The sequence below is a fragment of the Galeopterus variegatus genome, unplaced genomic scaffold (assembly GCF_000696425.1).
Source record: "Galeopterus variegatus unplaced genomic scaffold, G_variegatus-3.0.2 Scaffold4582, whole genome shotgun sequence".
NCBI lineage: Eukaryota > Metazoa > Chordata > Mammalia > Dermoptera > Cynocephalidae > Galeopterus > Galeopterus variegatus.
Genome location: NW_007730693.1, coordinates 79104 through 95015, shown reverse-complemented (window position 1 = coordinate 95015; position 15912 = coordinate 79104). Strand labels below are relative to the sequence as shown.

At 34.2% G+C, this 15912-nt stretch overlaps 1 protein-coding gene across 1 annotated transcript in view; it reads left to right on the top strand.

The window, feature by feature from the left end:
* Window positions 1-547: 547 nt before the first annotated feature.
* The window catches only part of GUF1 (GUF1 GTPase homolog (S. cerevisiae)), a 22584-nt gene continuing 7219 nt past the window's right edge, over window positions 548-15912 (top strand). The window contains exons 1-13 of the mRNA XM_008587900.1: window positions 548-794; window positions 2372-2483; window positions 2631-2779; window positions 3063-3143; window positions 4419-4496; window positions 5312-5395; window positions 9011-9075; window positions 9579-9782; window positions 11251-11390; window positions 12541-12664; window positions 13025-13157; window positions 14009-14152; window positions 14893-15026. Of these exons, the coding sequence (XP_008586122.1) occupies window positions 630-794; window positions 2372-2483; window positions 2631-2779; window positions 3063-3143; window positions 4419-4496; window positions 5312-5395; window positions 9011-9075; window positions 9579-9782; window positions 11251-11390; window positions 12541-12664; window positions 13025-13157; window positions 14009-14152; window positions 14893-15026 (1613 nt within the window). The 5' untranslated portion in view covers window positions 548-629. The remainder of the gene's footprint in view (window positions 795-2371; window positions 2484-2630; window positions 2780-3062; window positions 3144-4418; window positions 4497-5311; window positions 5396-9010; window positions 9076-9578; window positions 9783-11250; window positions 11391-12540; window positions 12665-13024; window positions 13158-14008; window positions 14153-14892; window positions 15027-15912) is intronic.

Sequence of the window (15912 nt, the reverse complement as noted above, 5' to 3'; positions counted from 1 at the left end):
CTAAGTCCCCATGCTGTGCTAATAATAGCATCTTTACTCCATGACTTAAACCTGGGCTCCTCATCCAGTTCTCCCTTAAGGCTGTGGGGGAGCAACGGGCACCGCACCCCTGAGAATCAGACTAGCTGGGCTGCACACCAGGCTCCTCCCTCTCTCCCTTTATGCCCTTGGACAAGTCAGTCGGTCTGGATTCCCTGAGGTGGCTCGAGGGAACTGACAGCACACAAATCACGTGGCCATAGGGAGATGGAAAGCGACAACGCAAAGGAATCGGCCTTGCGCTCAGCACGCAATAAAAGCTAAGCTGGGCTACAGTGTCACTACGTACCGCATGTTAGGGAAGAGAAGGAAAGCCCACAATCACGTGACCGCTCCAGTGTCTCCCGGGGAGACGGGCCGCCGTCACGACGTCGTGCGACGTGTGGACGTCAAATAGCTGCGCCGCGGCTCCCGAGTCCCGCCAGAGCCGCTGGTCGGGCAGCGCTGGCCGCCGCATTCTGTGTGCTGTTGAGAGGCTGCTTGAGTCCAGGCCATCGAGCCCTACCGGGGGCGCCTTCGAGAGAACAGCCACGGGGTATGGCGCTGTAGCGCCGCGGGCCCGTCTCCTGACGCCTCCGTCGCCGGGGGGCATGTGGACCCTCGCGGGCCGGGGTTGGTGGCTCGGACGCGCGCTGGCGCCGTGGGTCACCGGGGCCGCGAATATGGCTCTGCCCGGACCCCGGCCCGCGCCAACCGGTCGGGCTCCTGCGGAGTTCCGGGCTTCCGACAGGCTCTCCAGCTCTGCAGGCTTGAAGGTGATCGCCCCTTAGGTGTCCAGTTGGTCATGTTTTAAAAGTTTGGAAAGTTTGGAGGGTGTTCCGTGCGATCCTGAAAACGAGAACCCAGCCTGGGATTCTGTAAAGGGATTTTGATCCCCCACGGCTCGCTAGTGTGACCTGGGGCAAGTCACTGAACTCCCTAGGTTTCCTAATTTGTGATGTCTGCCGTGCATTTATTCAATTCTCATAAAAGCATACTGAGGAAGCTGCTCGTATAACTTTTATTTTCTTGCAAGTTGTTTGCTTCCTTGACCTTTCTGTGATTCTGCCCTGTGTTCGTTGAATGAGATACTAATCAAACATCCAGTGCCTATTTCCGGCATTTGAGTACTGTAAGGCGTGGAACTTTTCAGTCCGATATCTAAAATGCAAGTGTTGGGTCTGTCTTAGTTTCTGTTTGTTTTACCTTATTATTTCATTTTACCTCAGCCAGAGCAAACCTGTGTAATTTTGACTTTTTTGTTCTTGTGGTTGGAGAAAGTAGGGGGTCCAGCAATTGTAAAAACTACACTATCTGATAACTGCGAAGGGATACAGTTTAGGCAGAAAAGTGAAGTAATTGAATTAAAGTTAGGAGTCAGTGGAAAAATAAGATTTTATGTGTAATTAATCAACTTTGTTTTTTTTCTAAAATGCCTGTGGTTTTAAGAATGGATCTGTATAAATTCAGAGCTCTTAAAAATGGTGCACTTCTGTATACCTTTGAACTGAGCGGCCAAAAAAAAAACAAAAAAAACAAAAAAAAAAACCTACAGGAGAAACATCAGGATTAGATGGTTTTTTTTTTTTTTTCCAGAATTTCTTTCAACTGTATTTTAATATATTTGATTGGAAAAAATGATATATTTAAAGTACAAAACTCTTCTATTTTTTACTTGAATACTAATTTTCAGCAGTTTGTGATGTGTCAGTAAAATCTTAGAGATGTGTGCACTAAAAAACAGGTTTCGTTTTGAAATATTTTAAGATTTTGAGTGATAAAAGCCCTTTTTTTTGCTGATGTGATCTTTTTTTTTCCTCTTCAGAAAATCTGCAAAGTAATAAAGTTTTATCTAAGTTAAAACTTTCAAGTCTCTATTAGGAACAAAGATGTTTTAATAGATCTGATTCATGATAAAAGGTGTGACAGGAGCAGGGAATTTTCTTTCATTCTTTCACCTTTTTCTGTAGCTCCTTTGCCCTAAGACATTTTGCTGGACAAGGCATTCTCACACCATTCAGGAGTTCTAGGTACCTTTTGTTTTCCATTCATGAAAATAAATTCGGTTCCTGAGTAGCTCTACATGTGGGGGAAATATTAAGTAAGGGATGTTTACTTAGCTGTGGTCACTTTTGACTGGGAAACTGATGTATTTGATGAGTCCTCTTGTAATATGTTTTTTGTAATATGAGCTTAGCCTTACATGTCTTTATTGTCAGAAGTATAAACAGTGTAAATTCTAGAAATGAAATTGTTCAAAGAAGATTAAAAGAATATTCTTTGAATTAATATACTTGTTTCATATTATGCAAAATTTATGCTCCTAAATGTGACATTTCTCTCCCCTTTCTAGGAAAAACTTGATATGTCTATATTTCCTGTTGAAAATATTAGAAACTTCAGTATCATTGCACATGTGGATCATGGCAAAAGTACTTTAGCTGACAGGCTCCTAGAACTAACAGGTATTTTCATTTTATATTGTATGCCTAAGTCGATGGCAGTGAGTAATTGCGAATTGCTTTTACCATACTCTCTTAAGTTTTGGTTTTAATTTTATATGTAGTATTCTCTTTAAAGCTCAGAAAATATCAATGTGTTTCTGTTTATAGGGACAATTGATAAAACAAAGAATAATAAGCAGGTTCTTGATAAATTGCAAGTGGAAAGAGAGAGAGGAATCACTGTTAAAGCACAGACAGCATCTCTTTTTTACAGTTGTGAAGGAAAACAGTACCTTTTAAATCTCATTGATACACCGGTAAGTTTAATATTAATTTTGCATGTATTGTTAAAGTCAGTCTTATATTAATAGTGCATTAAATCCCTGTTTAATTTTTTTTTATAGAAATTAAACAGACCTTTGCTTTTGCTATTCTCAGTGTTCCTGTGTTAGTATAAATTGTTTCAAAATGCAGGCTAAAAAAAAAGAAACCTATATTTAACTACTTTTTATCAAGTCAAGTCAATAGATTTGCCGTAATGCCCCTCCCTAAAGAAAATTACAGCTAACATTTAGAGGTATCAATATTTTTGTTTCTCAGGGCCATGTTGATTTTAGTTATGAAGTATCCAGGTCACTTTCTGCTTGCCAGGGTGTTTTACTGGTGGTCGATGCAAATGAGGTAGGTATTTTTCATTTTATACGATGTGACATGCCAATTTCATTGTTTCAAAAGGTTTTCCTTAAAATGTATTTTGGACATAGAATTTTTATGTTTGGAAAAAAATAGATATATTACTTATCCAAAATAATATGCTTTAGTCCTGTTAACTTGAAGTTTTGTTACACTAAAGCATTCAGTAGAATTAACTAGTTCATCTTTTGAATGTTTTCAGCTGATCAGAAGAATTGTTCAAACAATTCTATTTTTTGTTGAAGTATGATGTAGGATTATCAATGCATTCAACCAAAAAAACTCCCACCAGTTTTGGCAGTTCTTAATCTGAAGTTTCCATATTAATTTTTAGCAGAGCTTGAAAACCACGTCTTTAGTTTTCAGATCATTTTAGGTGATTTTAAGGCAATAATTTGGAAAGCATTAGGTTTTTAGTATATCAGTAACATTACCAAATTCTTTTGTGGTATAAACAAAAATTATAAAAACGTACTCAGCAGATGACTATAAAAGCTATGGTATACTAAAGTAAGCTTTTGATATATCTCGGTTTCTCGCAAATTCTTCATTCAAAACTTGAAGGGTTTATTTGTTGTGCTTATGTTAGGCTTTTCCTGATCTTGCAAGGGAAACTCAATCTCTACCTTATATACGTAGCACTGGGCATTTTTAATTACGTTCCATGACTGTGTCTTCTGCTAGGCTTTGAGGTCCTTGAGAATCCATGTTTCATCTTTGTGTCTCCAATGCCTGAACAATTCCTGGCACAGGGAATGCCCTCCAAAAATGTAAATAAAAGTTGAATATGTTAAAAAAAAAAAAACAAAAAAAAAAACTGGCACAGGGAATGCCCTCCAAAAATGTAAATAAAAGTTGAATATGTTAAAAAAAAAAAAACAAAAAAAAAAACCCACCAAAAATGCTTCCTGAACTTACAGTAATTATCACAGAGAATGATCCAGATGTATGGAAGTGTAGGTTCCACAGATTGCCCTATACCTGTGCTTGAGACTCCCTATCTCGAACTTAGTAGAGTGTCTGTTGGCTTCTCCCTTTTGGTGTGGTTATTGCTTTATCATCAGTGATCTTCATTTTGGCCCCAAAGGTATAAGCTGGAGTGAAAAGAAGGAAAGGCAGATATATGGCATTTTGTTTAATTTTATTATTAGAGTGATGCAAAAACTCAGTTTTGATGGAGATTTATGGAATGGTCTTCACTTAAGAATTTTGTGGTAGATAGTAGAATGGTCATCTCATTATCTTGTGTCTTGACATTTGCAGGGTATTCAAGCCCAAACTGTAGCAAACTTCTTTCTTGCCTTTGAAGCACAGCTATCAGTAATTCCAGTTATAAACAAGGTAATTACAATGAGATGACAATGCTGTTTATTATTTCACTTTCTAAAAGTATATTTAGTATTTAAATATCAGGTGTACTATTTTTAATATGAGACATCTCCAGCTATTTATTAAATATATTGGTGAGATTTAACTCTTTCAGTTGCATGTGATAGAATTGCAACTCAAATCCCTATGTCCTTGCACATAGTTGAGAAGGTATCACTTCATGGAAGCAGGGCAGATAAAACATGTCTGGTATACTAAACTATGCAAAGGAAAAGAAAAGGAGCTTATGATCTGCGAGGCAACAGTACAGCACATGAAACATAACAGTTCAGTGCTAAACTGAGCTCTTGTCTATAAATCTCCATTTCATATTTTAAAATTAACAAATTAAGAATCTTAATTTTGAACTTTACATTGCATTAAATTATATTTCTTGATATTGGAGTTAAATTTAAAAGAAGCAAAACTGCCCATTGGTAAGACAGCTTGTTGTCAGACTTAATATTATGTTAACTTTTAAAATCAGTTCGCATGGTACTAATTGATAAATTACTACTGAACTCTTCTACTGCCCTGAGTAAGCTAACTGCTTAAATTTTTTGCATGCTCAGCTGCCTGACTTCTGTTTTTCAGTAGTCATGCTTGTTAAAATTATATTGCTTATACATAGACTACTTTAACACTTTTGAAAAGAAATCATAGAGGCATCAGTTTAGCGAAGGTAAGCTTTTAATTGTATTCACAATATGTACATAGTATAGTACACATTATACATAGTACACTTTATTTTTATTATATTAATATAGTGGATTTTTTTTTTTTTTAAGATAGACCTGAAGAATGCAGATCCTGAACGGGTTGAAAAACAAATTGAAAAAGTGTTTGATATTCCAAGTGGTGAATGTATTAAGGTAAAATACCTTTTTTTGAAGACTATTGGTTATACTTTTAAAAATCTCCGGTAACTGGCCTAAGTGAAGTTTCACAGAATTTGACAACCTCATGTTGTATAATGCTTTTATGGTTTTACAGTTATTTTACTATTATATAAAATATTATATAATGTATTATTATATAAAAGTTATTCATTTGATCCTCACCAGAGGATTATATTATATTGTTAGGACATATAGAAATTATTGCTATGTTATAGTTAAAGGAACTAAGGCTCATAGATTTTGTCACTTTCCTAAGATCACAAGTTTAGTTAGCACAGTTTGCCAGAATTAAAACATAAACCTTCTGAAACTCATTGCGGTATTATTTCTTGTATGCCATTTTGCCTATATGGAAATAATGTCTTTGAAGAGTAGGTTCCAACTAATTCAAGGCATTTGTACAGATCATTCTTGGAACTGATAGAAAGCTGTTTTATAATAAAACTGGCTATAGTAATGTTAGGAAACAATAGATTTTATTTATATCAAAGTTGGCACCATTTTAAATTTGAATTTTTATTTACCTTTCAAATGATGTTTTGCCTGCTAAGGAGCCACAGCCAAACTGCTGTGCTGTACAGTAGCATATTAAATTTGTCAGTGCAACCATATAATGTTTTCCTGTCAGTCTCATTTGGTTTTTGAAATAGCAAGTTTTAGGTAGTGAAGTGTTTTTTCATTTGTTTTTTATAATCTAAATACAATGGATGATTACATATAACCTGGTAGTAACTTTAAAAAGTAATTTTTTTCATGGGTAAATACATAGAGTTTAATGGTTTTATTACAAAGAGGGTTATCATTATAAGGTGGTCAACTGGAATTATGGTTTTTTATCTTGGATTGTGTTAAAGTTCAATTAACTATTCTGATTTTAATCTTCACAAAATTCATTCAGATATTTATTATGTGCCAACTAGGGTACAATACAGACAAGACCCCTGCCTCTCTGCTTGGGAAGGCAGTCAGCAAATAAGTAAATAAAGAAGTATGCATAGGAATTATTGAATGAGACAGATGTTGTCAAGGAAATTTGTTCAATAAATTATATTGTTCTAGGTGAAAAACCATAATTAACAGTGGAAAAAAACTTTATTTCTCATAGTGGTGTTGTGACAATGAAGTAACCTAAGGAAAGCTTCTCTGATAAACTGAGACTTGAAGGAATGATGAGTTTTGAGAAAAGGTTTGTAGGAAGAGGAGAGAGTTAAGTGTAAAGGTCCTAACTTAGTACAAGATTTGGCATGTTTAAGGAACAGAAAGGAAGCAAGTTGGACAAGATGGCTTGTAGGGAGTTGCAGGAATCAAGTCATTCTGGGACAATTTTGCTGTGCTAAACAGTTTAAAAATTATTCTAAGATAATGAAAGGATTTTAAAGCAATAGAAGGAAATAAACCTACCATTCAGGTTGCCTTGTAGAAAATGGATTAGTGAGGCACATGAAGAAATACAGGGAAACTAACTAGCAGGAGTAGCACAGATATACCATTATTGTGACTGTGGTGGTAACACTGGAGAAAAAGATAAATTTGATGTGTGTTTTTTAGGTATAATAAGATTTGCTGATGGGTTACATGTAAGGAAGTAAAAGAAAGGGGAGAATCAAGGAGACTTTGGGTTTGACCAGCCATTTGAATGGTATTATTTATTAATATGGAAAGGACCAGGGGAGAAAAAGATCTAGGGGGGAAATAAAAGAGCTCTTTGTGGACCTACTGAGTTGGAAATGGCTGTTAGACATCTAAGTAGAGATATTGCATAAGTAAACAACTGTGGCATTCATGGAAAGGTCTGAGTCATGGATATTTAGGAGTTACTAGTGTATATATGGCATTTAAAGCCATGGAAATGGATGTGATTTCCCAGGGGAGAAAGCGTAATTAGAGAAGAGGTCCCAGAAGTCAGACCATATTATCATCAATTTAGAGTGATATAAGTAAGGACTTGAGAGAGGATAGGATTCAGAATAGAAGTATGGAAGGATTGGTTTTTCAGAGAAATGGAGATAATTTTCAGATTTTAACAAGAGAAGGCAGAAGAGTTGTGGGTATGGTGCAGATAGGTTTGTATATGTGGATGAGGGAGGATTTTTTTGTTTCCTTAATTAAATAAGAAGCAAAGTCATCAACTGAGAGTGAATTTGCCAGAGTGGAAAATGTGTGGGTTGAAAAGGAAGGTGGTGTGAAATAATCTTACTAAGTGGTGATGTGAATTTACTAGGGGTCAGTCATGTCTTGGGATGGCTAGGAAGGGTTAATTGCACATTTAGTTTTGTGGTCATGAATTCACAAGAAGTGACTCAGACCATTTATTTGATTTTCTTCCAGTAATGTTAAGCTGCTCTGTATATAGGCATCGAGAAAGCACATAATTGGATGCAGTCAAGGTTGAGGTAGAGACGTTACGGAGAGAATAGAAAGTGTTTGTACAGAGTAATTTTAAATAGTGGACCTTGGAGTCCCAGCTGGGAAAAGATTGGCAGGGGCAGGGGGCGGCGGGGAGGTGGTGGTGAATGGATAACATGTAAAGTAGTATATTCAATAGATTAGAAGTTAAGGACTATTGCAAAGAAAGTACTAGAGTCTAGAGCAATGATTCTCAGTGGGGGCTGGTTTTGTCGCCCCCTCCCGCCCCCCGGGGACATAAGGCAGTGTCTGGAGACATTTTGGGTTGTCACAACTTGGGAAGTGTGCTATTGGCATCTTGTGGGTAGATGAGATGTCCTGGTTGCTGCTGAACATCCTAACAGTACACAGGACAGCCTCCCCAAAAGAATTACCTGGCCCAAAATGTCAGTAGTGCTGCAGTTGAAAAATCCTGGTCTAGATTGAGTTCGAAAGTTAATAATATTCAGGGAGTGGGTTTTGAAATCAAGATTTCAGAGAGTCCGTTTACTGATGATGACAAAGGTCAGTCGTAGGCATGTGGTTTGAGTCTTGGCTTGCTTTTTCAGTGTGAGAACAGTAAAATGGTAATATGCCTTATAGTTGCATGCCATCCAAATATATTGTTTATTCTATCCATAGCAGCTTTGATATTTAGGCAGAATATGAATAATCATTTAGTTTTTCAGGTGAGGAAATTGAAGCTCAAGGAGATAAGTATTGGTCAAACTCATACATTCCTTGTAGAGACATGGTTGTTACCCAGATATTTTGAACTTTTAGTCCACTGCTTTTTCAACACCATAATCAGAATGCTTTTGTAAGTCAGTCCTGGAACCATAGAACAACCTAACTGTAATGGAAAGAGGTATTTGTCAGTATACTATTAGCTTTGTTTTTCCTTTTGCTGTAGTCTTCAAACAAATTGATAACTTTTAGAATTCTTTCTTCTGGGCCAGCCCTGTGGCTCACTTGGGAGAGTGCGGCGCTGTTAGCGCCGAGGCCGCAGGTTCGGATCCTATATAGGGATGGCCGGTGTGCTCACTGGCTGAGCATGGTGCGGACAACACGGAGCCAAGGGTTATGATCCCCTTACCGGTCCAAAAAAAAAATAGAATTCTTTCTTCTGGTTATAAATCACCTGTCAGGATAGGAAAATATAGTCTTAACTTTAAATGCTTATTTTTTCACATATATTTTTAGATATCTGCTAAACTTGGAACAAATGTTGAAAGTGTTCTTCAGGCAGTTATTGAAAGAATACCACCGTAAGTATTTTGCTATTTTTATACTATTCAATTATATTTAATAGTTGAAAGACCATTAATTTATTCTGTTATTTTAGCTTTGTGGATATGGCAAATACTCCATAGTCAGTGAGAATAAATTTTTATTTGCTTTTAGTAATATATAGAAGGCAAATACAGTCCAGTAAAATAATTTAAAAAAAAAAAGGCAAGGATGGTAGGGATCTCTTCTTGACAATCATTATAATAAAGAGATTTAAGTATATTGGCAATTATTATTATTTTTTGCTTTATACTGAAAATTATATTCATAAGTTTTAAAAATGGTAATTCATTTAAAACTGGAGGTTGAATTAAGTCTAATATGTTGTATTTTATAAAAAGATCCTTTTATTTTGGCTGTTAGTTATTGACCTTTCTCAAGAACTAGAATATATTAAACATAATGTCTAAGTTGAAAGCAGCCATTTCCTTAAGATTTAATTTAGTATGTATTTTTTTTTTTTTTGCCTTATATTTAATAGTCCTAAAGTGCATCGCAAAAATCCCCTGAGAGCTTTGGTATTTGACTCCACCTTTGACCAATATAGAGGTGTGATAGCCAATGTAGCATTATTTGATGGGGTGGTTTCCAAAGGAGATAAAATTATATCTGCATACACTCAAAAGACATATGAAGTTAATGAAGTAGGAATTTTGAATCCTAATGAGCACTCAACTCATAAATTGTAAGTAATCTGCATTTGTAATTAATATACATTTCTATGTGTTTCTGTTTCTGCCTCTTTCTCAACTTGATATATTTACAATGACCTCAATTTGGAAACGTAAAAAAAAAAACATTATTATTTATTGCAACTGTATGGCAAATTCTCTGTCAAAAGGAATCTTTGTGTGTGAACGATGATAGAAACTTCTATGGATATAAAATAAAATCGATATCTTTTTATTCTGCATGACTAGTCCTAACTAATTTTATGACCCAAGGTTAATTGGGTCCTATATTGATATTTTTGATGGGGCAGTGACAGAATTAGTTCCCTCCACCCATATCCATATCAGGTATAATTTTTCAATATTTATTAAATTTCTTTATAACTAGATTTTCCAACCTAAGTTAGTATGGAAACTTTAATAATTCTTTAGTGTCGAATTCGTAGGAAAACCATGATTAAACTTCATGAGGAGTGGGATTAGCAAGATAGTATGCTTTAGAAAAATAGATTTGAATTCACTTATGAAGCATCTATTGAATACCTACTCCATGTTAGGTATTGATGAGACATGACCTTGGGCACATAGTTTGAGCTAAGTAAGGTTCTTTTGCCTCATATGTAAAAGTTAACGTATTACATTTTACCTTTGAGGGTTTAATGTTGTATATCTAAAATAGCATTATATTGCTCATTACATTTTTTGAGTCAGAACATCTGTTTTAACTTTACTGAAATATTTCCAAAATCTTTTTATATTTTGTGATTATATATTGAATATTATCACATCTTCATTTAAGGTTCTTATACTTCATCCTAAATGTAAATTAGTTTGTTACTCTATAGGGAATGTTTTTTTGTAAACCAAGGTAAGACTCTGAAATCTCGTTGAATATTATCACATCTTCATTTAAGGTTCTTATACTTCATCCTAAATGTAAATTAGTTTGGTACTCTATAGGGAATGTTTTTTTGTAAACCAAGGTAAAACTCTGAAATCTCAGAATTTGCTCTTTTCCTACAAGAGGAACATGAAATAGATGTCAGGTTTATTGAGAGTTCATGTTTTTTTGCTTGGTTACAAATTTACCCTTTTTTCTTTGTTAAAAGAACATTTGTAATATAACTGATTAATAAAATACACATTATAAGTAGTGTACTGTGCTTCTGTACTTACAGTTTCACTGTGTTTATATTACATTTTAGAAGGTTTAATTTAATTTTAATTTGCAAAGATGGGCGGAGTCATGAAGAAGGTCTTAGGCTTATGGTGCGGAGGTCCTTGGGAAATGAATTGTAAGACATCATGTGTTCTTTTCCTGATAGGCCTTAGAGTTTGAGAATTGATATGTGGCACTTAATTTTAGTTTGATGAGGTTTTGTTTGGCAAGTGTGTGATAGTTTCCTCAGAAGGTAGAACTAATTGTAAACATGCACTTGAAACATTAAAGCAGTAAATATTGCATATAATAATTTTATTTAGATATGCAGGACAGGTGGGCTATCTGATTGCTGGGATGAAAGATGTCACTGAAGCTCAAATAGGAGATACATTATATTTACATAAACAACCAGTGGAGCCCTTGCCTGGGTTTAAATCAGCGAAACCAATGGTATTTGCAGGTGAGGAGCTCGCAAATTCAAAGGTTGAAGCCAGAATATATAAACTAAAAGTCTCTTGGATGAAAGTAAAATTACTAAAAGATAAATATAGTCTGGTTATTTTAAGTAACTGCTAATGGCAGGATACATTGCATTTGTTTGTGTGCTGTTTATATATCAGTTTATAGTTTCATATGTATGATAAAATTTTACATAGGAGATCATTTAGAACTCCTTAAGGACTAAGTTCTTAAGAAACAAACTCTGATAGAGCATGGTAGTATGAATTTCTTTCTTGTTTCTCTAGGGAGTAAGTCCTTTATTATATTTGAAATATTTTCCTAATTAGATGTTTTTATTACTAATTATCAGATATTTACTGAGTGCTCTCCTCTTAGCTGGCCATTAATGTCATAATGTACTCATATAGACATGACAGAATAGTGTCACCTAAAGTATGTATAACTTCAGAACTTTTTACTACTGTGTGTTCTTAAATACATTTGAAAAAGGAAGACCTGGTAGAAGGTCATCAGGTTACTCTGAGCTGGGTATCTAGACCTCCGTTTTCTCACTCATTAGGAATTATGAACTTTTTTTGTTCCCACATTTAGATGAAGTTAGTCATTTGGATTTGGAGGACTTGAGAGGTGTGAACTTCAGAGGTGTCAGAAAAAAGAGAATCTGATGAATCAGTAGTAACTCCCATAGTTTTTGTCAGTGAATTACAAAAAGTAAAATTTATCTTTGGTTTTAATACTGCCCTAAAGAATTAGGAGTTCAGTGTAGTTTTCATTTCTACTAATGTTTTTAATCTACTGATAGAGTTTCGTTTGTGGTTGCAGAATGTCTTGCACGTTTGTTTTTTGAAATAAACACAATATGTTTTCCTAATAGGGCTAATTCCCATGGTTCTTGTTTTTCTTGTCCTTATATTTTTGCAAAAACAAAAACATTATTTGGAGTGTGAATCCAGTTGCATATTCATTAAGGCTAATGACTTACAAGATACTTTGAAGCCAATTTAATTTAATATTCATAGATTTTTAGCACACCAATATTTTGGTCAGTAAAATATTGGAAAGTAACTTAAAAGCACTACATTTACATATTAAGTTTGGTCTGTAGGCAGCATATCACATGGGATAATTAGAAATCATTATGTCCCTAGGAATGTACCCTGTAGACCAGTCCGAATATAATAACTTGAAGAGTGCTATAGAAAAATTGACTTTAAATGACTCCAGTGTGACAGTTCATCGGGATAGTAGCCTTGCCCTCGGTGCTGGCTGGAGGTAAGATTCATTCACTTTGTAGAGTCGCATTTTTATAGGAAAGTAAAGTTTAAATGGTGCATTGCTCTTCAACATTTTTGGAGTTAAGTTCATATCAGTGTAAAGTGAATTAAAAGTTTATATCTGCCTATTTTTCACCGTGGATTCACGTTTTATGTGTAAATTTTATATGGGTTTAGAAAAGATCACCAATCGAAAATTTTAATCTTAATTAAATTATGCTAGCATATAATCACGATGTGAATAGCTTGAATGATTCTTCATTTTACCCCCTCCCCTACAAAGTAATAATATGCTCATCAAAGAAAACAGAGCCTGTGGGACATAAACATTTTGGAGTTTGGCTTTTTCCTCTCCCAGGTTGGGATTTCTTGGACTACTGCATATGGAAGTTTTCAACCAGCGACTAGAGCAAGAATATAATGCTTCTGTCATTTTGACAACTCCTACAGTTCCATATAAAGCTGTTCTTTCATCAGCGAAATTGATAAAGGTACTATACTATTTAATACTGTTTTGTACTAGCATAAAAGGGAAAACTAAACAAATCAGTATGTATGCAGAATGCAAGAGAAACTTTTTAGTATACCAGTAGCTGACTAGCGATTAAAACTAATTAAATAATTATTGATTCATTAGTAGTAATAAAAATTGGATTATTTACAGCTAGTTATGGAGGACCTTTTTGAAAACTAAATTATACAATGTTATCCTTAACCTCATACAATCACCACATTATCAAAAATAGCCTATTACTGATAGTAAGAAATAGAATTAGTAATAAAAATACTGTCCTAAATCTAGCACAAAGATGAAAAATATAATTTTGGTTATAATTTATCTTATAAAAAGTGAAGTGTGCATTCTTGTGGCTGTGGGAAATTTTAGATTTCCCATTAATGATAGAGACAATATTGTATTCCATCTACGTGAAAGTCTGTTCATTTTAAACAAATACTAACTTTGGCGTCTGTAAATATTTTCCAACAAAATTAACTTAGTAAAGTTGTTATAGTGGCTTATAAGAGTCAGATTAAAATGTATTATATTATACTTTTTCTAAGTGGACCATGAAATGTGTTTAGTAAACATCAATAACCAGAATATATTATTTATTAATAATTGTTATTAATATTAAATGACTAAAATTGGAGTTTTTTTCCCCCAAAAATAAGCATGCTAAGATAATATTCTGAGCTTTAGGATTCTCTTATGTTTTTATGAATTTCAACAAATTCAATAACAAAATAAATTGTATAATGTAAAGTAGATGCAAATTTTTAAGAAACACAGTGATTATTATATTGATTTCTTTTTACCTGTTGTTGATTTTTCTAATTTTAGGAATACAGAGATAAAGAAATTACAATCATCAATCCTGCACAATTCCCTGATAAATCAAAAGTATCAGAATATTTGGAGCCAGTTGTTTTGGGCACTATTATCACACCAGATGAATTCACTGGAAAAATAATGATGCTTTGTCAGGTATAAATGTAATACAGTTTAATACAAAAGTAGGTTTCAGTCTTCTTAAACAGGTTCCTAGCTCAGGTTTTGAAACCTTTCTCTCTGCTGAGCACACTGAATTTAATTTTAGCCTTTTTGAGTATGTGAAATTGAATACAGTTTGAAAGAAGATTATACTTCAGGGACCTTAAATTGGAAAGTATTCCCTATTTTGCATTAGTTCTTGCCACATTGTAATAAATGAAGTAATCCACAAAGAGTATAGAATCATATTCCTCAAAAAATACCTATTTGAAATATGCGTATTCTGACACATATTGGAAAGTGTGTCAAGTGGTGACCTGAGTTTTAATTCTGTTGTCACAGAGTAGATTGTAATTTTGATCAGTCACTTAATTTCTCTGGACCTACTTTCTTTATTTGTAAAACAAGAAATTAGTACTTTTGACTTTATCTGTAGTTATATTTATTGCTGAATGAAATACTTTGTAATTAAAAAAGTTAAATTGGCTCAAGGAAAATTTGTTGGCTAAGGACACAGGAGTAAAAGCTTTGGTAGCAAGCATAATGTAGTTGAAATAGAAAATAGTTCTCCCTATAAATATTGCTCACACGTTTTTACTAGACCATTAAAAAAAATTTCATTTTGCCTACTCTTTATTATTAGGATTGTAACTTGGTAATTGATATTTGTCTTTATTAGTTTAAATCAGTATTTGAGTAGGTTATCATTAAACATTTTCTTCTTTCCTTTTTAGGCTCGAAGAGCAGTTCAGAAGAATATGATATTTATTGATCAAAATAGAGTTATGCTTAAATATCTCTTCCCTTTGAATGAAATTGTGGTAGATTTTTATGACTCTCTGAAATCCCTGTCTTCTGGATATGCTAGGTAAAAAATTAATGGGACCCTCAGATGCCTTGACAAGATTTTTGAAATATTGACAGCAAGACTTATTCAGGAATCTCAGCTCTCTTGAAGATAGATGAGAATCATACTCTAAGGTTAGGAAAGCTTGGAAAAGCCTTATTGGTGTTACAGAGTACTTATAATTTGCTTTTGTAAGAAAAAAGTTCCTTTGATTCATCATCAAACTATTACTCCTTTTTTAATGAAAAAATTTTAGTACCCTCTGCATGAAGAATTGTATTGCTTTTGTCTTTTGACTAGGAATTACACATACTTTCAAAAAGCTACTGTAACCTCAGTGGTACTTTTATAATATATGTTATGTGATCTCAGAAGCATCTTTCTATTTTGCACTGAAAAATAGAAGTACGTGTTCAGTCTAAAAAAGATGCTACGTGTGCTCCTGAATTTGACAACTTGATAACTTGGTCTTCCCAGGAATAAGTGGTCCATGTCACGAAAACCATTGTGTATCTTAGAGGAGTACATCATGGAGAATAGACAGATAAAAGTGAAAGGAGTGAATATTAAATACCAAATAAGGAACTCTGTTGCACAGCATTCTGGGAGTCTTTTTTGTTGGGGCAAATAACTAAATGCCCTCAGTATCCTAAAATCTTGTATTATAGGATAGTATATACTAAGTATAAAGGAAATATGAAACATACTAGGGATGTAGAGGAAAAAAAATGAATATTCATATTTGTAAAGCCCCCAGATATAAATGTGCACATATAAAAATTAACATTAAAAGAAAAATTCCAGTGTTTAAAGAACCTGCTACAGTGACCTGGAAGTTTAAGTTAATGGATGAGCTTTTCAGTGAAGAAAGTCAGCATATACAGTAACTCTATACCAAGGGATCATC